The sequence below is a fragment of the Macaca mulatta genome, chromosome 5 (assembly GCF_049350105.2).
Source record: "Macaca mulatta isolate MMU2019108-1 chromosome 5, T2T-MMU8v2.0, whole genome shotgun sequence".
Lineage (NCBI taxonomy): Eukaryota > Metazoa > Chordata > Mammalia > Primates > Cercopithecidae > Macaca > Macaca mulatta.
Genome location: NC_133410.1, coordinates 37,234,348 through 37,258,811, shown reverse-complemented (window position 1 = coordinate 37,258,811; position 24,464 = coordinate 37,234,348). Strand labels below are relative to the sequence as shown.

Here is a 24,464-nt window from a genome sequence, read left to right as displayed (position 1 = left end):
AATATTTTAAAAAGCTAATCGTATAGTAGAGGAGGAGTATTAACGTATTTTTCCCCTCAAAATACACTTTAAAAAACTATTCAAATAGGAAGGAAATTAGACCACAACTAGGAACAGTATACTACCACAGTTGTTTTTCATTAAAAACTGATTAAGAACCAGAGACTGCATCATGGAACTTGTTAAACATCATAGAGAAGTCACTAAAGCAGAGAAATAAACGTTTATGGTGTTATACACGATCAAGAAACAAATCTTTCCTTAACATAATTCTGAAATACAATTAGTGAGTTGTCATCTCCCTAAAATCTCCCATGCAACTTCACCATCCTCGATAGTGGCAAATCATTATTTTTTTTTTTTTTTTTTTTTTTTTTTTTGAGACAGAGTCTCGCTCTGTCACCTAGGCTGAATGAAGTGCAGTGGCGCAATCTCGGCTCACTGCAAGCTCCACCTCCCAGGTTCACGCCATTTTCCTGCCTCAGCTTCCCGAGTAGCTGGGACAACAGGCGCCCGCCATCACTCCCCGTCTAATTTTTGTATTTTTAGTAGAGATGGGGTTTCACCGTGTTAGCCAGGATGGTCTCGATCTCCTGACCTCATGATCCACCCACCTCGGCCTCCCAAAGTGCTGGGATTACAGGCATGAGCCAACGCGCCCGGCTAAATTATTATTTCTTAAAGGTGATTTAACTTTATGAACATTCATCAGTCAGAGAGACAAGTCTTAGGAAAATAATGGGGAATCAAATTGGGTAACATCACTTTGCCATCAAAAATTACCTGCTTGTTCAAAATTAAACTATGGTGTCAGAAGTCAGGATGATGGTTACCTTGAGGCAGACACAAAAGAGGACTATGAGGCAATGGAAATGCCCCATTTCTTTCTTTTTTGGGGGAGACAGAGTCTCACTCTTTCCCCCAGGCTGGAGTGCAGTGGCACAATCTTGGCTCACTGCAACCTCCACCTCCCAAGTTCAAGCGATTCTCATGCCTCAGCCTCCCGAGTAACTGAGACTACAGGCATGCACCACCATGCCTAGCTAATTTTTGTATTTGCAGTAGAGACAGGGTTTCGTCATGTTGGCCGGGCTGGTCTTGAACTCCTGACCTCGAGTGATCCACCCACCTTGGCCTCCCAAAGTGCTGGGATTACAGGCGTGAGCCACCGCGCCTGGCCAGAAATGTTCCATTTCTTAATCTTGACACTGGCTGCACAGTTGTATTTACCTTATAAAAATTCACTCAATTACACATCTTTGATTTGTGTGCTTTTCTATCTGTATGTTATACTTCAATTTATAAAAGAATATTACAAAACAATTAATTGCCTGTTAAAAGTAACAAAACTAAGTTAGTTACATGTTTCTTAACCTATAAGAGGCTTATAAATTATCATAAAGGAAATTCAGAAATAAACTGCCAGCTGGGCAAGGGGGCATGTACCTGCAGTCCCAGCTACTGAGGAAACGGAGGTAGGAGGATTGCTTGAGCCCAGGAGTTCGCAACTGAAATGTGTTCTGATCACACCCTAGAATAACCACTGCACTCCAGCCTGGGTAACATAGTGAGCCCCTTTCTCTTACAAAAAAATTAATAAATCAATCAATACATTTCCAACACTGATTAATGCATCCCAGAACGCTGAGAAAGCCCATGGTCTCCTAAGGGAACTACTTAAAAAGACAACCCTCACATGGACACTGCAGTCTACCATCTTTCAAACAATTATAATCCCATTTTGTAAGAAATCATTTTAAAACCATGGAAAATCCAACTAACCTGATATATATTCTTCAGAAAGTAAAAAGAGTCTCTTCTGACCATTAACCTTTAACTTGTGAAGTCATGTCACTTAATGAGTTATCAACGTCTATTGCGTACAAATCTACTTGATTTATCTAGTCAGTATTTAATTAAGTCATTCCCTCAAACACACTCATATAGATTAGGAGAATTAGACTTTGAGATATTTTATTTACTAGCCCCACGTTGGCTTCACAGCAATTCTTATCCTGAGATGATCAATTTGGATTCAGTATATTCACCCAGTAACAGAGCATCAGGGGGTCATCCTCACCTATGCCTAGCTAGATATGTTTGAAAATGAAACATTTCAGAAAGCTCATAAATAAAAAGACAGCTTTGCAGTGTGGTTTGCCCACATGACTGTCTGGCACCAAGTTCTCAGAGTGCTCAAAATCAGCTTGTTTACAGCAGAGATAACCTCCAGCATCGTTTACACACAGTTATCAGTGATTTCTTTATAGCTGTTAGAGTTCCATTTTTTAAATTAAATATTCATTTACATGATCCTTGAATATGGTATGTTTTAATAACTAAGTAATCATGTACCATTAATTTCAATGGTAATTATATTTCCGTTATGAAAATTTGCACGTGGAGCACTTTTTCAGAAACAAATTCCCCTGCAGGAAAGACTGAACAAAGGAAAATATTTACTATTCTATTTATAAGAAGACTCCGGAAACTGCAAAGTCACCTTTTTCCTTACAACCTTTTTGAAATGTATTATTTTCAAGCACATCAGCCAGCATTGCTGTCTAAAACGAAACCAATGACTTGGTTTATAAAATGTTTTACAAAACCAAGAATGGTCATTGAGGACATAATTCAACAAGACCATCTAACAAGCCTCTAGAACAAAAGATTCATGGGCAAATCTATATCACTCAAGGAACAGTCACACTCACGGTGATGGAAGACAAGGCGAGAGCTGGCTTTTCAAAGTTGGTGAACAATACAACTTCCCTTTGGTGTCTGATGCAACTAAACAATTACAGAGACCTCTAGAACAACACATAGGGGCCTCAGGATATTAACTGAATGCTCTTTTTTTAAAGCAAACCTTAGTCATAACCTACTCTGTTCTGAAGTGTCTTTGCCATGATGTACTCAGTGCCTAAAAGCCTGCATGAGTCACAGAGAATCTTGGAATCATGCCCATTAGGAACATCTCATTGCTGCGGAAGAATATTTTGTGTATTACCTATACTGATTCATCACACTGTTTTAGGGAGAGCTACGTGGTGCTGTCTAGACAAAAAAGAAAACCCACATTATGAAAGGGAAGTTCCTCTTCTATGCTTGCTAGAAAGACGGTTTCGTGGCCAGGCGCGGTGGCTCACACCTGTAATCCCAGCACTTTGGGAGGCTGAGGCGGGCAGATCACGAGGTCAGGAGATGGAGACCATCCTGGCTAACATGGTGAAACCCCACCTCCTGAACCCAGGAGGCGGAGCTTGCAGTGAGCCGAGATTATGCGACTGCACTCTGGCCTGGGCCACAGAGCAAGATTCAGTCTCAAAAAAAAAAAAAGAAAAAAAGAAAAGAAAGATGGTTTCTTAAAGTGACTGGACAGCTCTAGAACAGTAAGCGAGCCAGCATTAGATGAAAAAGGCCCCAGCTTGAATTGTAAATGCATTAACAATCAGAAGCGTATTGTCCATTTTTGAATTCCAAATGCAAATCACATTATATTTGTCTAAGAGTATTGTGTACTTAGAACTCTAAAGATCTTTTAAGAAAAAACAAAGTAGCATGTCTCAAGTTGATTCAAAAGAAAACAAGAAAATGTAAAGACAAGTGAAAATTGTGAAAATTACCCTCTAGGCTATTTAAGACATGAAAAAACATCTTTCTATGCTCTCTTCCTACAGCAAATGCCAATTCTACTGTAGAAGGAGAACAAGGGAATAAGACAAGACCTCTAACATGTGATTAAAATGAGAAAGATGGCCAGGCGTGGTGGCTCACACCTGTAATCCCAGCACTTTGGGAGACTGAGGAGGGCGGATCACAAGGTCAAGAGTTAAAGACCAGCCTGGCCAATATGGTGAAACCCCGTCTCTACTAAAAATACAAAAATTAGCAGAGTGTGGTGGTAGTAGGTGCCTGAAATCTCAGCTACTCGAAAAGCTGAGGCAGGAGAATCGCTTGAATCTGGGAAGCGGAGGTTGCAGTGAGCCAAGATTGCACCATTGCACTCTGGCTCTGGGTGACAGAGTGAGACTCTGCCTCAAAAAAAAAAAGAGAGAGAGAGAGAGACAATCCTTTCATTTTTTTACACTAACAGAAAGCAGATCGTGGATCCTAGTATAGTATTTTCCCAGTAAGGAGGGAAAAGCACTTAAACCCACCCAGTTGCTAGCTGTCTTGTTTAATGGCTCCTCTATTTACAGAATCTGCTGCCTGCCCCGCAAAAGGAGATATTTATTCTTTGTTTTGATATGCTTCCCTCCCTAAAAAAGTGCCAGGGAGCCATCAAAAATGGCCCTCGGCTAAAGCAGACATGAAATTTTGGATGACCTCATTAAAGATTCATAATGAACAGGCTACAGGCATGCCAGCACACACAGCATGGTCTCCCCGAGATACATTGCATCTAAATGCAAGGGCAAGAGCTAGCTTCCAAGTTTACTGCAGAAAGCCGATGAGCTTGAATTTTGTTTTGTTTTTGTAGGTTTGATATATTATCGGGTTCCAAGTAGACAGCATGACCTAAATTTATTTTCAAAAATGAAAAGAAAAAATGGTGTGGGGGGAAAGAAGGAACAATTCTGTTCAAGCTCATGAACCAAATGTTGTCTCATTCGACTGCCACACTTAGGGCTAAAATCCTAAGCAGGAAGGGGCGGGCAGAGGTTTCCCAGGGAACAGATGAGTGCATGTAGACCAGAGGCCAGACCTTCTGTCTCCCAGACTAAGGCGCTTTCCATTTTATAATTTCCTCTCTCTTATGCTAACATTTAGTTTAAGGAAGAAGCTTGTCTGTTTCAGTTAGTTTTACTATCTAAGCTAAGGCCTGATGGGAATCTGCAATTCTGACCTGGACCCTCTATGGGACTGTGAAAGCTTAAGCCAAGCAGGTCCAACATGTGGCCCAGGACAGCTCTCAATATAGTCCAACACAAATTCATAAGCACTTTTAAAACATTATGAGATGTTGGGCCTGGCGCGGTGGCTCACACCTATAATCCCAGTACTTCGGGAGGCCAAGGCGGGCGGATCACGAGGTCAGGAATTCAAGACTAGCCTGACCAACATGGTGAAAGCCTGTCTCAACTAAAAACACAAAAATTAGCCGGGCGTGGTGGCGCGCCTGTAGTCCCAGCTACTCAGGAAGCTGATGCAGGAGAATCACTTGAACCCGGGAGGCGGAGATCGCCGTGAGCCCGGATCATGCCATGGCACTACAGCCTGGGCAACAGAGCAAGACTCTGTTATACAAACAAATAAACAAACACCATTGATATTTTGTGTGTGTGCGTGATTTTTGTTTTTTTTTAAGCTCATCAGCTATCGTTAGTGTCTTTTATGTGTGGTCCAGGACAATCCTTCTTCTTCCAATGTGGCCCAGGGAAGCCAAAAGATTGGACACCCCAGAAACCAAGACGAACTCAAGGCACCTTACCCCAGGCTGGGACAACACTGGTTTGCTATTTTGTATACATAGCATTTCCCAGGTAAGCTGCCTGCCTTTTCTTTCCTTCTAGAAATTAGTAACTGTACTGTACCTGAACCTCTTCAAAAATAGTCGCCTGCTCCTGATTGGTTAATGTTGTCAGGTGCTTTTGCAGTTCTAGTTTTGTTTTGGAAGAATTCATTCCTATTAAGAGAAAAAAAAAAGAGGCATGAAAAAACTCTATGCAAAAGTTGTGAGATAGGAAGTTAACCTCTTCCACACACATCCCCTTCACATTCTCTTCCACTTCAGACTTTCAAGGTTTTATGGAAAAAAAAAAAAAATTTATTATTTTTTTTTTTGACATGGAATCCCACTCTGTCACCCAGGCTGGATTGCAGTGGTGCAATCACGGCTCACTGAAGCCTCGACCTCCCCAGGCTCAAGCAATCCTTCCACTTCAGCCTCCCCAGTACCCGGGACTACAGGTACATGCCACCATGCCCGGCTAATTTTTGTATTTTTAGTAGAGACGAGGTTTCGCCATGTTACCCAGGCTGGTCTCGAACTCCTGAGCTCAAGCAATACGCCCACCTCAGCCTCCTAAAGTGCTGGGATTACAGGCGTGAGCCACTATGCTTGGCGTGGAAATTTTCATCGAAAATAGTGTTGCTGTTATCTTTGTCATCATCTTCTAAACGAGCTCTGATGCACTGTACACTGAATAATAGGCGTTAAGCTTGCACCATTTAATTCTCAAAACAATCTGATGAAGAGGATGCTATTACCCCCAGTTTACAGCTAAGAAAACTAAGACCCAGAGAGCTTATGTCATTTCCACAGACCACTTATTTGTACTCTACCTCAGGATTGTGAGGCTCCAAATTACTTTCTCCCTGTTAAAATACCTCACATAATCAGAAACTTCTCCTCAGAAAATGATAAATTCTTGTGTTGATACGTAAACCTGACAACTTTTTCTTAGGGAAAAACAACTCCTATTCTGTTGGAAAACTGACGCACATTTCTCCATCAAAGAAAACTGATGCATGTGGCTCACAATTTTTCTTACACCACCACATGCTTATTAATAACTTAATGAACATTACATTTAATTAATGTTACAAAGGGTTTTGAGGAAAAGTTATAAAAATAAAGTCATTACATCATTTTAGTACCCATGAGAACCTGGTATTTCAAGAAGTTCCTTCCCCACACAAATACGGCTCAGAGCCTGCTCTGCCTTTTCGTGGTGTCCAGTGATAAACGTCACACATGATGAGAAGGTTGATAATGAAAGAATATGCTGACCCAACTGCCATGAAAAGAAAAAAACTGCACGGGTTATTTTTCTTCCAAGGGCAGCTCTCACCTCACCCACCTGGCACTGTCTTCTCATCCCACCAGGGTGGCCCTGAGGCAGAGGCCTGGCCAAGGCTCTGGGCTGGAGAACAGTGTGCGAGGCACCTACATCACTACGGATGGCCGGGAGGGAAATCTGCTGGGCCAGGGGCTTGTCTGTAAGGACTTGGAAACCATGCCTTCGTTTTGCAGACGGTTTTGCTGATGCCCAGAGAAGCCAGGCGACTTGTGAAAGGCCAGGAGGCCCATCAGCAGCCAAGTCTGCCCAAAGCCACGGCTCCTCCCACGCAGCCGAGGCAGATCCCACAACCTCTCAGTAGAGTGGGACTGTGGCAGAGGCGGCTGCCCTATCACACTGTTACAGCCATCTCTGCTTCCAGAAAGACATTCTTTTTCCCTTTTTTTAACCCAAGAAAACCCTGAGGCCACCGTAGAAATAATATTTAAGTGACTGCCAAGCCATTTCACTTAACACTTTATGTGCATTATTTCATTTCACCCTAAAATGAATACTAGAAATGGGCCTTTTTTTTTTTTTAAGTAATCCCAGTGCCCACTGAAGAAACTGAGGCACATCGAAGTCAAGTATTTTGTCCAAGGTCATCAGCTAAGTAAGTTGCCTCCAGCAACCAAACCCTTAACTGCTCCACTGCCCTCCCTGACTAGCAGAGCCAAGTCACCTGACACTCAGGTGACTGCAATACAAGAGTGAGCTCAGAGGTGGGTTAAAGTGCAGGAAGGACAGCGCCTTCGTCAAAGTGCAATGCAATCACTCTTTCAGCAAGCTGTCAGGTCACATGAAGCCAGGGAAACAGACAAGGCTTTACTGTATCAACTACTTAAATGCTGACGCGAAACAGAGTTAAGATTTATGAATCAAATAAGCGCGAAGTCATCATGCACTAAAAATCTCCCCCACATATGGAGGACATCTCTGACAGTCAAAGTATCATATTTTGGAAAAACGATATTGTTTCATGAAACATTCAGATGTGGGGAATAGACGAATAAATGCCAAGGCCTAAGAAGAGTTAGACTAACTAGACGCTCTGCCAATCTCAGGTGAAATCACGAAATGCAGCCTAGTCGTGGCTTCGGCAGCTGTGAAGCAATTCTCTGAGCAGTTTCACCCTGTCTGCAGGATGCCTAACTCATGAGGTCCTTCCGGCCCCATCTCTAAACAGCCGGCCCGCCTAGGTGCGAGCTCCTCCCCCAGGGATTCTCACACAGCTAGCGCCTCCTGGGTGGTTTCTGTACACCCACTGAAAGCACCCTTCAGTTCCACACTGAACGCGTCTCCCCAGAGAGGCCCAGCTGATGCCAAAATGGCTTATGGAGGGGAATGGGAAGCAAGGACTGAAGCAGAAAAAGGTAACCAGCGTCAAGGGGGTTCCCAAACTACAACCCCTCCGGGCTCCGCTGGTCAGTGAGGCCGCCTCCCTGCCGGTGCAGAAACGGCCCTTGTTAGAGGGAGCGGTGATGAATGACTGTGTTTTACTGAAGGAAAATTTGCTCTGAGAGCAAAAGAAAATCTTAGTTCAACTAATTTTTTTAATGAAAGCATAATTCAGTCTAGTAATTCCCAAAATGCTCCTCTTTTAAAATAAGCAAAATACTATATAAATACCACTGAGTTGTATATGGGTCAAACACAGAACTGGGTAGAGCTGCACTTCTGATGTGTCGCATGTTAAGAGTAGAGTGCAGCGTAATCAACATGAACAGCGTTACTGATTCTATTCTGTAGATTCTGGGGGATGACTTGACTACACTTACTAAGAAAACACACTCTTTAAGTCTTTGTGTGGCCACATCACTAGTCCTCTCCACAGTTTTACAGAGTTATTGATCAGACCATATAACTTCCTGCTAGAACTACTCTTACACCAATATACAATGAGTTTGAATAAGCCACTTCATTCTACTTATTAGGAATACAACAACAAAAAGCAAGGAACCGTAAAACTGTTTATGTAATAACTAGCACTTCTTCTAATAACGTGCCCTCTACACTTTTAGAAATGAGTTCCATCATGTAGGTAAAACATACCCCCACCAGACTTCTAATTGTACTATTTAAGAATGTTCTGGCATTAGTAGAGTTTTGTGCCTTGGTTGGATTTTATCAGGTGAAAGATGGATCAAATGATTAATTCCAAAACGACAGCAGCAAAATCTACCCTGATCAAACTTTTGAGCTGTAACTTTCTGAAAGCTAAGCCAGACCAAAGAAAGATTTATCAAGGGGAGCGCTGGAAGCATTCCAGTTCCTGCAGATCGTGATCTGCTTTATCTTCAAGGCCAAAGTCACTGCTGGCTTTTCAATAAGCTCTTAAGGGGCATTTCTGTCATCATTTACCTTATCTTGACAACCACTAAGGAAAGAGTTAGTGATCCTCTTGGTTGGGAACTCTCGTTAAAGCAAACGTTTTCTTGTTCCCAGATATATTTTGTGTAATGTCAGCAAATAGTAACAACGTGGAAAACACAGTTGAATATATTAATCATCTTTCTTCATTTTAAAGAGCACTGTAATGCCACAAATGACCCTTCCCAGACCTTAAGATGTCAACTGTTAATTTATCTTATTTAAAAAGGGAAACCAGATACCACTTCACATCTATCTGGACGGCTTTCATCAAAAACAAAACAAAACAAAAACAGAAAGTAGCACATTTTGGCAAGGACGTAAAAGAACTGGGGTCCTTACCCATTGCCAGTGGGATTGTAAAATGGTGTGGCCACTGTGAAACAATACGGCAGTTCCTCAAAAAAATTAAACATAAAATTACCACATACCCTAGCAGTTTCATTTCTGGATATACATCCAAAAGAATTGAAAGCAGGAACTTCAACAGGTATTTGCACATCAGCATTCACAGCAGCTTTATTCATACAATAGTCAAAAGATGGAAGGACCCCAAATGTCCATGGACGAGTAAATGGATCAACAAAACGTGCTACACGCTTTTGGAATGGAATACTATTCAGCCTTAAAAAGGCATGAAATTCAGACAACGCTACGGTTCACATGAATCTGGAAAACATTATGCTAAGTGAAATAAACCAGAGACAAGAAGATAAATATTTTATGACTTTGCTTATATGAAGTTACCTAGAAACAGAACGGATGTTGCCAGAGGTTGAGAAGGAGCAGAGCTGGCATTTAACGAGTTTCAGTTCTGGAAGATGAAAAAGTTCTGGAGATGCTGGTGGTGAGGACTGCATAACAATGTGAATGGACTTAATGCCACTGAAGGGTATGCTTACAAAAAGGTTACAATGGTAAATTTTGTGTTACATATATTTTTACTATAATTTTTTTAAAAAGGAAAATTGGACCTAAAAGCAATGTTGTCTTTCCAAAATTATAGCTTATAATAAACATTCCTTTTTTTTTTTTTTTGAGACATCTCACTCTGTCACCTAGGCTGGGAGTGCGTGGCACAATCTCGGCTCACTGCAACTTCCGTCTCCTGGCCTCAAACGATTCTCCTGCCTCAGCCTCCCAAGTAGCTGGAATTACAGGCACACGCCACCACGCCCAGCTAATTTCTGTATTTTCAGTAGAGACGGTGTTTCACCATGTTGCCCAGGCTGGTCTTGAACTCCTGACCTCAGGTGATCCACCCGCCTCGGCCTCCCAAAGTGCAGGGATTACAGGTGTATAATAAACATTCTCCAAACATGAGAAATGATCAAATTTTTGTTTTCTTTTCACAATAACATGGGTTGTTTAAATCATGTGACCTCCACAAGTCACAAAAAAAATTTTTGAAATCCTCCCATAAACAGAACAAAAACACAAAACCAAGAACAGAGAGGTGAAAAGTCTTCACCTTCCAGACGCCCTCAGATAAACATATTACCACTCCTTTTCACTGTCACCTGGTTCTGTCCTCTCCCCTGGCCCCTCCCTGCAGTCCCAGAGACAGAGACTCTCACTTCCTGCCTCAGGTGGACTCCCCACTCTTGTTCAAAAGGAACCCCCTCCATTCCATTCAGATTCATTTGGCCCCTCCCGCCCCTTGGGCTCTGAATTCACTCAAACCTCTCCAGTTCTGAAAAAGGCAAAGTTAGCTGCAATCCCCAGGTCTTCCCCCAGTATGGCCTTCTCCTGGAAATGCTTGGTGGCAGGTAACAGGGCTTTACCACCTGGGGTGAATCATGGGCTCACGATACACTAGTTTATTCCTAGACATCTCTAATCCTCAATTTACTTATCTGCAATATGTGCAAAATAAATAGTCCCTTTTCCTCCCACAAATGTGGTGAGGATTAAATAGATAACAGAAAGCACCTAATATATTTCCTGGCAGATCTTATTCAATACACATTAGCTACAAATCATAACATTTATTAGTTTCTTCCTAAGCCAGGTTTCTAGAAGTACTATTCAATACTAATAGTCACGTTTCTTTTATTTCTTCCCATTTGCTCCTCAACTGCAACCTGTTTTGTGCTACCTCGTCTCCATTCAAACTGTACTAGCAGCAGTTACTAATGACCTTGTAATGGAGAAACCGGTACAAGTTCCTTAGTTTTTATCTTTCTAGGTATCTCTGCAGTGGCCAGTATGACGAACCACTCACATAATCTTGATAAACACTAGGCAACTGGTTTGGTAACCTGTTTCCCTAACTCCTCCTCCACCTTCAGAATACCCTGGAGGGAGGTGGCAGAAGAGGGTTCTGGGTTCTTATCTTTGTATCACCAGCATCCGGCACAATTCCTGACACACAAAAGACACCCACTGCACGCTGAGAGTCCACCTACAATCACTGTGACTAACACAAGCCTCTGTTAGGCAGAATCTTCCAACAGATGAGTATCACCTAAAGTTCTCCAGGGACCTTTAACTCCCACTGTGTTCACGCTGGAAAAGGTCCCCTACTCACCCTCTATCCTCTCGCAGAGCTTGTGCAGGCCCTGCAGGGGGCAGCCCTCACACAGCTGGGCTGGCGCCTTAGCCGTCTGCTGCACTGCGGCCACTGTGAAAGCCTGTTTCAGGGTCATCATAATTTCGTCCACCTAATCAAAGAGAAGAGAAATTGTAGCCACCAAAAAGTCAACTTGAAATTAGCTGGACTGAGATGTCAGATAATCTATGGAAAAGACTTTTTAAGCTTTTAAGAGTTTTCTGTACTACTCTTCACAGTTTGACAGATAATAATTGGAATAACGGCTAGGATTACAGTCTGAAAATACTACAAGGATGCTCAAAGCTCTCAAAGCAGGTAAGGTAAATGATATGGTTTGGCTGTGTCGTAGCTCCCATAATTCCCACGTGTCATGGGAGGGACCCAGTGGGAGGTAATTGAATCATGGGGGTGGGTCTTTCCTGTGCTGTTCTCATGATAGTGAATAAATCTCACGAGATCTGATGGTTTTATAAAGGGCAGTTCCCCTGCACAGGCTCTCTTGCCTGCTGCCATGTAAGACGTGCCTTTGCTCCTCCTTCACCTTCTGCCATGATTGTGAGGCCTCCCCAGCCATGTGGAACTGTGTCCATTAAACCTCTTTCCTTTATAAATTACCCAGTATCGGGTATGTCTTTATTAGCAGTGTGAGAACAGACTGATACAGTAAAAACTAAAAATACAAACTACTGAGAAAAAAGGCAAACTCCTTTGATCAGACATCTAAAATGACACTGTAAAATGCTAGACCAGAGGGTGACACTGAGCAAGTTCTTCTGAAATAAAAAATATAAAATGCACACCCAATTAAGCTTCAGATGTGTATTAGCTACTTACTAAATAGTCATAAGTAAATAACTAAAGACAAATAATGATATGTCAATGACTATCTGGTTTTCCTAAGGACAGAAAAATCAGTGGAGCTAAAATTCCTTGTAAAGAAGGTTCCAAGGTAAGAATTGCTTGTCCTCTCTCACCAGAGCCTCATTTGTGCACTGAAACACGTAACAGACAAAATGAAAGCCGCCACCTCCAGAAGACTCCCGGCAGATAAATCCAAAGTGGTCCACATGTCTGATGCCCTGTCCAAGGGAGAGAATGAGATGTTCAGGTGTATCCAGAAGACGCACCATCATCAGAAATGCACCTCAAGATTTACATAGCACAATTTTATTTTATTTTACTTTTTATTATTTTTTTGAGACAGAGTTTCACTCTTTTTGCCCAGGCTTGTGTACAATGGCGCAATCTCAGCTCACTGAAACCTCTGCCTCCAGGGTTCAAGTGATTCTCGTGCCTCGGCCTCCTGAGTAGCTGGGATTACAGGCGCCCACCACCACACCCAGCTAATTTTTGTATTTTTAGTAGATATAGTGTTTCACCATGTTGGTCTCAAACTCCTGACCTCAGGTGATCCACCCACCTCAACCTCCCAAAGTGCTAGGATTACAGGCGTGAGCCACTGCGCCTGGCCTAAAGAGCACACTTTTAAAGAGCACTAGAAAATTACTATTTTCTCTGATATTTTAAAATTTCAAAAAGTCTAAAAACATCTCAATAAAGGTGGTTTACTAGAATGTTCCTTTGATTACCCCCACAACAATAAGAGAACTAAGATCTGAAAATTCAAGTTTTCGTGCTCATTTTAGTATTCGATTGTTGTTTCGTTTGAGACCTAGGTATTAAAGAACAAAAACCACTCAAAAAATCAAAGGCAGACCAGAGATTCATGAATAAACACAACTACGCACATACACACATGTACGTGCATGCATGCACACACACCTAAAGGTTAAAAAAAGATTTAAAATATATTTGTACTCCTAAAATAAATAGGTAAATATTGAAGTGAACTGGAATAAAGAAAGAGTCAAAAATTATATGCATGCAGAGTAGAGGAGCTTTTAAACATATTAGGCCAAGGCTCTACCATAGAATCATAAGAGCTATTTTTAATAAATATTAATATGTAAACATGTTTTAAAATCATCAGCTATCAGAGGCACCTTAATACAGATAAAACATCTGCCATAAATATTAATACATCAATGTATTCTGAAAGCATCAGCATGCAGAGATGTGCGTGCTGATAGCTTAATGTTCAGGTAATCATATAAACTTGTAAGCTATACTCTTTTGGAAATGATAAACATTTAACATTAATATTCAACAGAAACAGCAGCAAATCAGGATAAAAACTCTATGGGTAATCTTACTTTCAGGCCAAATATTTTCCAATAAATGAGCAATCATCGACATGCTTTGCCATCTCAATTAATATTCTCCAATAGCAAGTTAAGCATAAGCTAGAGGCTACAACTTAAGGAAATATGATTTAGAAAAGCTTTTTCTTTGTCAATGGTTCCCTATTTAATCTATAAAGAACATTCTTTATTTTCACATTTTGCAGAAAAGTCCCTTTTGAATATTTAAGTAGATCACATTATAAATCAACACTGACATTTTCATATTTTATCAATTATGAAAACGAAAAATCCAGAGTTTAAAAAAAATAAGCAAACATAACCTTAAGTGATCTCATATTTGTTAGGAAGATCCTGAGTAAAACTGACACAGCTAATCTTAATTGATAGATTCTTCCAAAATCTCTCTATGAAACAAACACCTGGAAGATTATCAAGAAAAAAGTTTTCAAGTAGACACTGTACTTTGAGTAGAACATTCTCAAAGATAAGCACTATCTATATTTGAAGGGAGAAGAAATACTGATAATTGGTACCCAAAAAGTTATAAATTTTTGTAAAGTAGAAATATATCTAATAAAAAGACACTTGTATGAAATGTGTAAATATATATGTGTAATATGCACAAAGACACATACACATGCATCCGGAAGTCATGACTGTGGACCATTACTACCAATAACTGAGAAAATTAAAAGTAGATCTATTTTGTCCATTAGTGTTGCTAACAGCAAATTTCTTAATTTCAAAATTATATTCATAATTTACCTTAACATACCAAAGCAAAGAAGAAAAGCGAAACACAAATCAAGGACAGTACTTAGAAAACATACACCCTGTAACCTTTAGCATTTCTGTTACATGACAGATATTACAGAAATCCATTTAAAAATTCCATTGCAATTGAATTTAAAAAAACCCATCTCCATTTACCTGAGAGCAAAAGGATATCTCCTTAAAATTTTTCTCCAATGCTATTTTTTTGGTGTCAGGACTGATGAGGTAAACTTCAGACTGGCCAATCTTAAAAGACAAACAAAAAAAAATCTAGCTTTTCAAACTTTCTCATTTTATGACCTATAAAAATAAAGAATAAAAGGGGCAAGCTCCTATAAAATTCTGACTCTATCACTGTAGAAATCATTTCAAAGGTTCCCTCTTATCCTCTGGACTTCAGGTCACACTGGACATCTGTTAGTGCCTTCACCTACATAAGACAGCAGTCTTCCTTGAGATGAAAGAACCGGATATCCAAAAGTTAGCAACAGGCCTCAAGATCCACACATCCCCTAAAAACTGAGGTCTTCACATAAGTGAACCTTCCAGAAAACAGAATCTACTCCTTGAAAGCTTCCAAGATACTTTGGAAATGATTTTTACTGACAAGTCTTTTTAAATTGTTGTTAAAATAATCTACCATTTGTATAGTACATATTACATGTGAGGCATTCACATACACTAGTGACCGGACCTTTTCAAGTTAGAGTATGAGCATCAATTACAATCCTCTTACTGCCTTGGGACATGCTAATAGACACGCATTTTAGGAGACTGCTGTGTTGCAATACTCATCCTACTGTGTGTGCACATGCCCCTGCAAGCTATGAAAGCCTGCCTTTTAGACTCCATGTCTCCGAAGCGCTAAGCTTCTTGGGTTTCAGTGTATGTTGGTTTCTATAGCTCTAGTTTCTCCTCAGGACCAATAAGTCAGTGGTCACATCCTGATGCTGCCACTCTAACCCCCAGATCCATCTCCTCCTCTAAACACTCTATGTTTTGATGTTAAAGACAAACCAGATACACAAGCTTGTTAGAAACTGGGGTGTAAGTCAAAGGGAATTATATTCTCAGTGAGGGAGCCCAAGAAACGTGCATTCTGTTTGGGGCATGGACTTTGCACTCTGAATTGTTTTTGCACACTTACTGTTTCTGAACTGTATTTCAGCCAGTAGAGAGTGGCAGGTAGCCTTTTACTCTCATCCTTCCATGGAGACCAAGGATGATGAAAAACTAATTCATTTTTAACATGCAACATCTTTCTAAATTAGACTGTGTCTCTCTCTAGAGTAGGAGCCAACACAATATCCTCCTTATTTGTAAACAACCAATAAATATCTATTTGGAGTATGTTTAGCCTCTTTACAAGTCACTGTCTTTACCTACATAGTGAAGATAGTCCTTACTTGTTTTTAAAAATAACCTTTGAAAATCTCATAAGGTGAGAGGCTCCAAGACATGATTATTTGGCTGTGGCTGGGTTGTAAAGAGCAAGTCAGAATCTAAAGTTGGGTGGGGCTCCTGAGATCCCTCTCCTTCCCCATAGGATCCAAAGGATTATACATCCCATTAATTTGACTTTCTGCATGTCTGTCCCTTCCACTCCCACTGCACTTCACAACCCTACTATCTCTCCCCTGGACTACCACAACAGCTTCACTCCCCTCCCCACCCTACTCTTGCCCTCCCCCAAGTATCCTGGCTCTGTAGCCAAAGATATTTCACACTGTGTTTTAAAGCATGCAGTGACTGCCCACTCCTTTCAGGATAAAAACCAAACCCTGACCGAGACCCATAAAGTTGTGCCTAATGAACATAACTTTCGTGGGGCTGCCTCCAGCCCCAGCCCCACCTCTACGCACCATCCTTCCTTGTTTTCAGTGCAGCCATCCGGACTTATTTCTCACCCAACAGGTGTCTACAGAGCACAGCTGTGCTCTAGGCACTAGCAACAACAACAGTGAACAGAGACATGAAAATCCATGCCCTCTTGAAGCCTATCTTCTTGGGGGCATGTGGGACATAAAATGTTTTACTTGTTTATTTGTAATTGTATCAAATGGTAAAAGTGCTATGGAGAAAAATAAAGCAAAAAACCTGGAAGTGAGGTTGCTACTGGCCTTACTGATACAATTATTCCTCCATGTCAACATTTCAGCAGAGACCTAGAGGAAGCAAGAGGAGGTAAGACCGCAACAACTGAGGGAAGAATGCTAAGCAAAGGGGGCACTCAGGCCTCCGGGATTCTCCAGGCACCAGGCGCCATCCCTGCCTTTAGGACCTTCTCATCTGCTGCTCTGTGAGCCCAGAAGACCTTCCCAGGTGGCCACAACGAAACCTTATGTTAGGTGAAAATCACTTTCTCAAAGAAGCCTTTCCCGATTACCCTGGGAAATGCTCTCAGGCATCCTGTACCTCTCCTCCACAGCATTTACCACAATTATAATCAGATAATTATTTGTGCACTCAGTTGCCTGTCTCCTTTACTGGAATCTAAATTCCATGTGGGCAGAGACCATACTTGTCTTGTTCACGGTTGCATTTCCAGCATGTGGCAAGGGACGTTAGCACAGCAGTCAGTTAGTACTTATAAATAAATGCAGGAGGCAGCTTTCTCAATGTCACCAAGGAAGTTTTTTTAAAACACACAGATCACAAATTATAGCACAAATCTGACGACTCTTTTCGGTACACTAGATTAACGGTCAAAAGATGGAAACCTCAGCCCTATTTACCCTTGGGTGCACCCGCTTGGTTTTAAACCTGCACACATCCACACTCCACTAACCTAGGTAGCCGGTTTTTTACCCCCTGGCCATCTCACTTGTGTCCTGAATTAGACACAAAAAGGGGACTTTATATTTAAGGTAATTTTGTTCTCTACAGAATGTCAGTCAGCATTAAGCCAAAGAGGAGGCCAAGGAAAAAACTAGCTCCTCCGTTGTCGGAGACGGGCTCACTGCTGGGACAGCTCCACACCTCATCCATTCAGACCGGGGGGACTCCCAGGGAGGGCACGCCCACTCAGAAGAGCCCAGGTCAGCATGGAACCAGGAACCCCACCCGCCTGGGACAGCCACCGCCACCCCCATCCAGTCCTTTTCTAGCATTTGGCTGTCAATGTAACTTTTTTTCTTATTTAAAAAAAAAAAAAAAGCAAGCAATTGGCTAAATGAACATTTCATTTTGGGTATAAATTTCAAATATAATGTCACTCACAAAGCCACTCATCCTGATTAGCAAAGGGTAAATGTTTCATAAATAAACATATTAATAGTAGAGAGGGTGTTTTCCAACTAAAAGATTCTGTTGAAATATATCCTCTGAAATTCATATTTATTTTTAAAATCTCTCTGCTGGCTTTATTTACACGTTTTCACTGTTCTTTCCACACTGAAAGGGTGTCTTTATAATTACGAGGTGAGATAAAAATGACACATGGGCACGAGATGGATCTCTGTTTCTCCCTGATGACTGTAAAGGCTTATGGCTAAAGGAAGGATCTTATCCTAAGAAGAGAATTGTTCAGCATGAAAATATATGGATTCACACATAAATCAAAAGCAACTGACTAAGAATCTTCACTCCGTAAAGGAGATTTTCTCTTGAACGCGTATGGCACACTGGGGCTGTGCACCAGCTGGGTGATATTTTACCGTGAAGAGCATAGTTCGATTTTCCTCGATATCTGTGGGCTGCACAATATTGTGTCCGCTAATGAGGTGGTTCTCAATGTCGCTCTCCTCGAAGGAGCTGAAGAAGCCGCTGCTTCGGAGACCCCCATCCTGCAGCTCCTTCCTAAAGGCCAGAGAGCGCAGGCCGGGCTGGGAGAAAGACTTGCGCATGGGCCTGCGCCCAGGCTCCTGGCTCCCTGTGGGCGCGGCATGGGGCGGGGCGGGGCGGGGGCTCTCGGACCCCAGGCTGCCGCTGACGTGATTGAACTTCTCGATGCACTCGTCAATCAAGGCCGGCGGAGCCTTCTTGTGCGCCACTGTCACGCGGCCGCAGAAGAGCACCTCGAACTTCTTGGAAAATGTGTCATCAAAGTCAGAAGGGCAGTGCAGCTCCTCCTGCCGGGCGATCTTCCCCGCCTGACGGATGGAGCTGATGATCTCAGGCACCTGCCGGGAGAGGGAGGAGTGTTACTTGGAACATGCAGTGTGGCTGGCACTCACGGAATGAATGCACCATGCTCTCTCGGGGCGCACTGCTGGCTACTCCACCACGGAGCACTGGAGGAGGAGCCCACAGCAGGGGCCTAGGAATGTCTTCCCATGGGAGGTGAACACACAGCTTGCACAGAGAAGAGAAGGGGGACACTTACGAAGTACCTCTTACAGGCCAAGGGCTGCGCTAGAGGATTTACATGCCCACAGCATCCTGCAAGGTTCAACCACCAGCCCCGGGACACAAACAGCCCAACCTAGCAGGCCCTGGATTCAAGCCCAGGTTGGTCCCACTCCAAAGCTAAAGGTCCCCTCTGGAGAAGCTGTGGCCTCCCAGAGAAGTCTGTCTCCAACGTGGTTCACAAAACATGACTCAATTATTCTAGATCTCATGGCAGTATACTTTGGAAAGTCTTCTTTAATAAATGGTGGGATGAAGACGACAAAGGCTCTGTAATTATCCATAAATTATTTATTCAAATCCCAGCACCATTATTTCCTTCCATGACAACTCAGTCCTATATTTCCTAGCAGGTGAATAGTGACTAGTATGTCAACAAACCTAGGAGGTTTTAATCAAGGAGTAAGCAACTCATGACTAATATTATCACAGCAAATATGCTCACCAGGGCTTCTTCACAAGGAGACTATAAAGCTTTTGGTTTCTAATGTTTAAAATCATGATTAAAAGAATCTACTAAAAGATCTCATCTGCCATGGTGTTGTCCCTACTGCTACATCCTCTCATTATTAACCTCTGAGAAGGTTCTTCAAAGCAGCATTAGACATAAAGATGAATCCGCACGGCAGTGAATGAACAGCTGTGCAACTGCTCAGATGATGGACAGCCACAACACTAATATTTGTGGCCAGGCATGGAGTTAAACAAGGCTAAGGCAGTCATAAATTTAATCTTCAAAAGGGCCTACTTTTTGTTACGACCTAACACCTAAACCAATTTTTTCCATTTTTCTATGTAAGGAAAATTCAATTTAAGGCCCAATACCCACAGGCCCAATGTCTTTTTAACAACATTATAGAGAAATGTTAAAAATCCCCTTTCCAATTCAGGTCAAAGGTCAACACATACAGTAAAGGAGGTGGTTTTAAATTTTAAGAGTATCCTTGTATTCAGTGTTCATGACATAATTCCCAAACCCAATGACTCGAAAGATTTTTCTCTTTGTGATTTCATATCAAATACACCTTAAAGATCTCTCTGCCATAAAGATTATGATCTATCCTTTCAAGGTATTTTATCTACAAAGAGTCAAAAATCTTTAGGAAAGTTTTATATTTTAAATAATTGATTCCTGATGAGATCTAAATGATTTTAAAAGCCAAAATTTCAGCCAGCCGTGGTGGCTCACACCTGTAATCCCAGCACTTTGGGAGGCCAAGGCAGGCAGATCACGAGGTCACGAGTTTGAGACCAGCCTGGCCAACATTGTGAAACCCCATCTCTACTAAAAATACAAAAAATTAGCTGGGCGTGTTTAGCTGGGCGTGGGGGTGGGTGCCTGTAATCCTAGCTGCTTGGGAGGCCTCAGCAGGAGAACTGCTTGAACCTGGGAGGTGGAGGTGCAGTGAGCCGAGATTGCGCCATTGGACTCCAGCCTGGGTGACAGCGTGAGACTCTGTCTCAAAAAAAAATAGCCAAAATTTCAACAGGTCAAGCATCTGTCTGCACTTAGCACTCGCTTGGTTATAGCCCACTTTTATACTGCCAAATAATTATACATCACGCAGAGGCCTAAAAACTGTTGGTCAATTATAAAAAGAAGACAGGACAGAGAGAAGAGAAAATAGGAAGTCTAGGTTTCATTCACATCTTTGCCAATGGTTCACAACAGAAGCCTGGTAAAAACTTAGCCACAGTTAGACTGGGCATGTTAGTGCACGCCTGTAAATCCCAGCACCTTGGGAGGCCAAGGCAGGCGGATCACTTGAGCTCAGGAGTTCAAGACCAGCCTGGGCAAAATGGCGAGACCTCGTCTCCACACAAAATACAAAAATGAGTCAGCCAAGGTGGTGTGCGCCTGCAGTCCCTGCTACTCAGGAGGCTGAGGCAGGAGGATTGCTGGAGCCCAGGAGATGGAGGCTGCAGTGAGCCAAGATGGTACCACTGCACTCCAGCCTGGATGACAGACCCTGTCTCAAAACAAAACAAAAACAACAACAACAACAACAACAACAAAGCCATAGTGACTCTCCAAAAAAGAATTTATAAGATTTTCCTGGTAAAAGTGATTTCTGTAAAGAACATTTGTCAAACAAAAATAATCAATTTATACAAGAACCCTGCCACTCTTCTAAGCAAGTATATAAAATTATTTTAACAAGTCATGTGACTCTTCCCAATTACTAACCCCACTCTGAACAGAAAATTCAAACCTCATTCAGTCCTCTGAGGCTTATGAAAATACCTGACGTTTCTACATGCTGCGTCTTCCGCTGCATCTGAAGTGAGCAGTGACGTCTTTCATTATATATCAAAAGGTAGAGAAAATGTGTGAAGTCACATAATTTACTGGTGACTCAGTAGGAAATGGTACAAACAAAAAGACGATACAAAGTAGATCACTTGACTGTTCCCTGGATTCCCAGGGTCAGAAGAAACTGAAGAATACATCATAACTTGGTCACGATAGAGGCTGTGATAGTTTTTCCAAGGACCAATCTCTCCTATCCTTTTCTCACAATCTTAAAAAGACATACTTTAGTCAAAGACCAAAGTCTCTCTCTCCTTGCTCTGGTAAGTTTTAGTATTCAGGCATAATTGAGCTCAAGGTTCTCACGCTCAGGGTAAGGTGTACCCTGTCATTCACAAGCACCAAGAAGTTATGCGTAATACAGATATAAAGGAGATAACTGAGGTCTAAAAACAAAAATCATTGGAATCCTGATCAGAAGACTAACAATTTCAGAACATTTGAAGGCAAAGGGCATACTGCCAAATATAGTTTCAACAACAAATTGCAAATAATTAAAAAAACCAAATGCCATTTAAACATTACTTTAAGTTAGTCAAGTATACTAAGAGACTAAAGAAAAAACGGGTTCTACCTGTGTGTAAGTTTATAAAACCCTCTACCAGAACAGACCTGGAGCACTGTTTTCTTTTCCTCTTTCTTTTTTTGAGACGGAGTTTCGCTTTTGTTGCCCAGGCTGGAGTGCAATGGCGCAATCTCGGCTCACTGCAACCTCTGCACCCCAGGTTCAAGCAATTCTCCTGCCTCGGCCTCCCGAGTAGCTGGGATTATAGGCATATGCCACCACACTCGGCTAATTTTGTATTTTTTCAGTAGAGATGGGGTTTCTCCATGTTGGTCAGGCTGGTCTTGAACTCCTGCCCTCATGTGATTCACCAGCCTCGGCCTCCTAAAGTGGTGGGATTACAGGCTTGAGCCACCGCGCCCGGCCTCTGGGGCACTATTTTCTAAAAAAATGAAGGCATAATGTCCACTTGTGATAAAATCCTAAATTCTTTATCTTTATAACTCCGTCCTAGACTCACCTATTTGCAAGGAGGACTTGAGTCATTTACTTCATTTGATTTCTATACATTTTTCTAGGCATCTCTAGACGCCAGAGCCAGGGATTCAAAAATGTGAGATGAATGTGAGTGAGTCCCTGCCCAGAGGAAGAGGTTAGAATCCTTTACAGTAATTGAGATGGGGCATGTTGAGAGCCTGAACTGAGAACTAAGCCCTGAAGGCTGAGAGAAAGGCTGAATGAAGGATTCTGGAAGACAGGACCAACAGGATTTGGTGGTGCCCTGGCTGGGGGGCTGAGGACACTGAAGACGGCGCATGGTGCCAGGGCTCGGGCTTGGGTTTCTATGCGGATGGCTGTGCCACTAGCTCACAGAGGGAGTGCAGAGTGGAGAAGGTTTGGGGAGACAGTGCAATGAGTTCTGCTTTTGTCCACGCTGAGTAAGACCAGGAAGACTCGAAAGTAAAGGCATCTAGCTGGGTAAGTGGGCCTAGAGTCCAAGACAGGGGCTCTAGACTGGGCATGAGCAGCTCACATCTGGGAGGGAAAGTAAAGGAAGGGAGCCAAGACAGGTCCCTGGGATACCCCAACATTTCAGGTGTAGAGAAACTGAGGAATCGCAGGCAGAAAAGGCCTGCGGGGGGAGGCAAGGATGAGGTTAGAGACGCCCAGAAAGGGGACACTCCATCTTCAAGAAAAGGAGTCAGCAATTTAGAATAGGCTAAGGGCTGAGAGAGCTGGCTGTAGCTTCTGCTCATACAGATAAGTAAAAATAAATAAGGGGAAAGACAATACTAAACCCCCAAAATAAACATGCCTAACTGAAAAATGTCCTCAAGTAAAACTTTAGTCTACAAGAACATATACTTCCAATTACAATATTTACTGCAAAAACACAGATCCTTGTAGGGCAAATACACCGAGGCCAGTGGATTTATTCCCACTGATATGATCTGGGTACTTTTAGTGAAAATCTTTTTTTAGTTTTGTCGGAGCAACAGTATCTACGTCATTTCTGTTTGCAGACATTTGCAGACAAAGTAAATCATAACCAACTATTGCACAAACAAGAACCCAAAAAGCATCTTATTGGGACAGATTCAATAAGGGTGTGGGGCTTGGTTTTAATTTTCTTTTAATGAAGAAAGAGACCTTATTTAGACACATAAAAATTAAACTCTTCTTCTGCCGACCTATTTGAGTTTATACTAAAACTCAATTTTGAGAACAAATCTGCATTTTGCTCACAACCAAAACAAGTTTCTTTGTTCACATACTAACAAATGCACAGTAATATATGAAGTTTCTGAAGCATGCATAAGTGAATACTGTTTCATATGTAGCCAGATAATGACATCCCAAGAGAATCAGAAATATTCAGTTCACAAATAAAGTCCTTATTTAAACATTTGGGTCAACTTGCTTTTTAAGGATTTAGGGATTATAAAGGATTATAAATACACTGCAAGTGTAATTTTATTCACAAGGATTTAGGAAAGAGCTCCTGAAAGAGTATTTAGAATAAAAAGTAATTTTACTTTACATTTGCTGTTTCGTTTTTCATCAACTAGTAAGAAACAAATATTAAATAAATCTGAGGCACTGTGTATTGAAAATTCTAGCATTTTTCCCATTATTTGATAGTAATACATTCTAAGACTTCAAAAATATGGCTGGACACGTTTTGTTTTTTCCCTTAAATGAAATGCTTTCTCATTGTAAGGAGTTCAAATGAGCACTTCAAACAAAAAATATGCTATGAAATCATTTTCCAGAAGGAACAGATTTGAGGTTTGTTTTTACTGACAAGTAGTTATTTGCATTTGTTGGTCATAAGGTAAAACGGAAGGGGGTAAAAACGAAATTAAACCAAGTATTTCCTCACTCTATCTTACATGCCTTAAATTTCATGCAAAACACTTGAGAAAATATGAGTGCCTATTACTTAAATCATTTAAACAGAAAATACCATCAGACGCTATCTAGATAGGACACAGGTAAACATTCATATTATGCAGCAGTTCAGCCTGACAGGACTAGGTTCAATCATGAAGATTTGAATATGCCTCTGACAATGAGTAAGACATGATTCCCTCTGACTTCAGGAGGCTCACAC

At 41.7% G+C, this 24,464-nt stretch overlaps 1 protein-coding gene across 27 annotated transcripts in view; it reads right to left on the bottom strand.

Moving 5' to 3' along the window:
• The window catches only part of TBC1D1 (TBC1 domain family member 1), a 249,960-nt gene that overhangs the window by 106,947 nt on the left and 118,549 nt on the right, over positions 1-24,464 (bottom strand). For 23 of the 27 annotated variants that reach the window (XR_013417136.1, XM_028847986.2, XM_078001547.1 and 20 more), the window contains 5 exon segments: positions 18,344-18,808; positions 14,844-14,933; positions 12,684-12,788; positions 11,686-11,818; positions 5,538-5,629 (listed from right to left, as the gene is read on the bottom strand). Coding sequence is in view for 26 of the 27 variants with exons in the window: in XM_028847986.2 (XP_028703819.2) it covers positions 5,538-5,629; positions 11,686-11,818; positions 12,684-12,788; positions 14,844-14,933; positions 18,344-18,808 (885 nt within the window). In the remaining variant the exon portion in view is untranslated. 27 annotated transcript variants of the gene reach the window in all.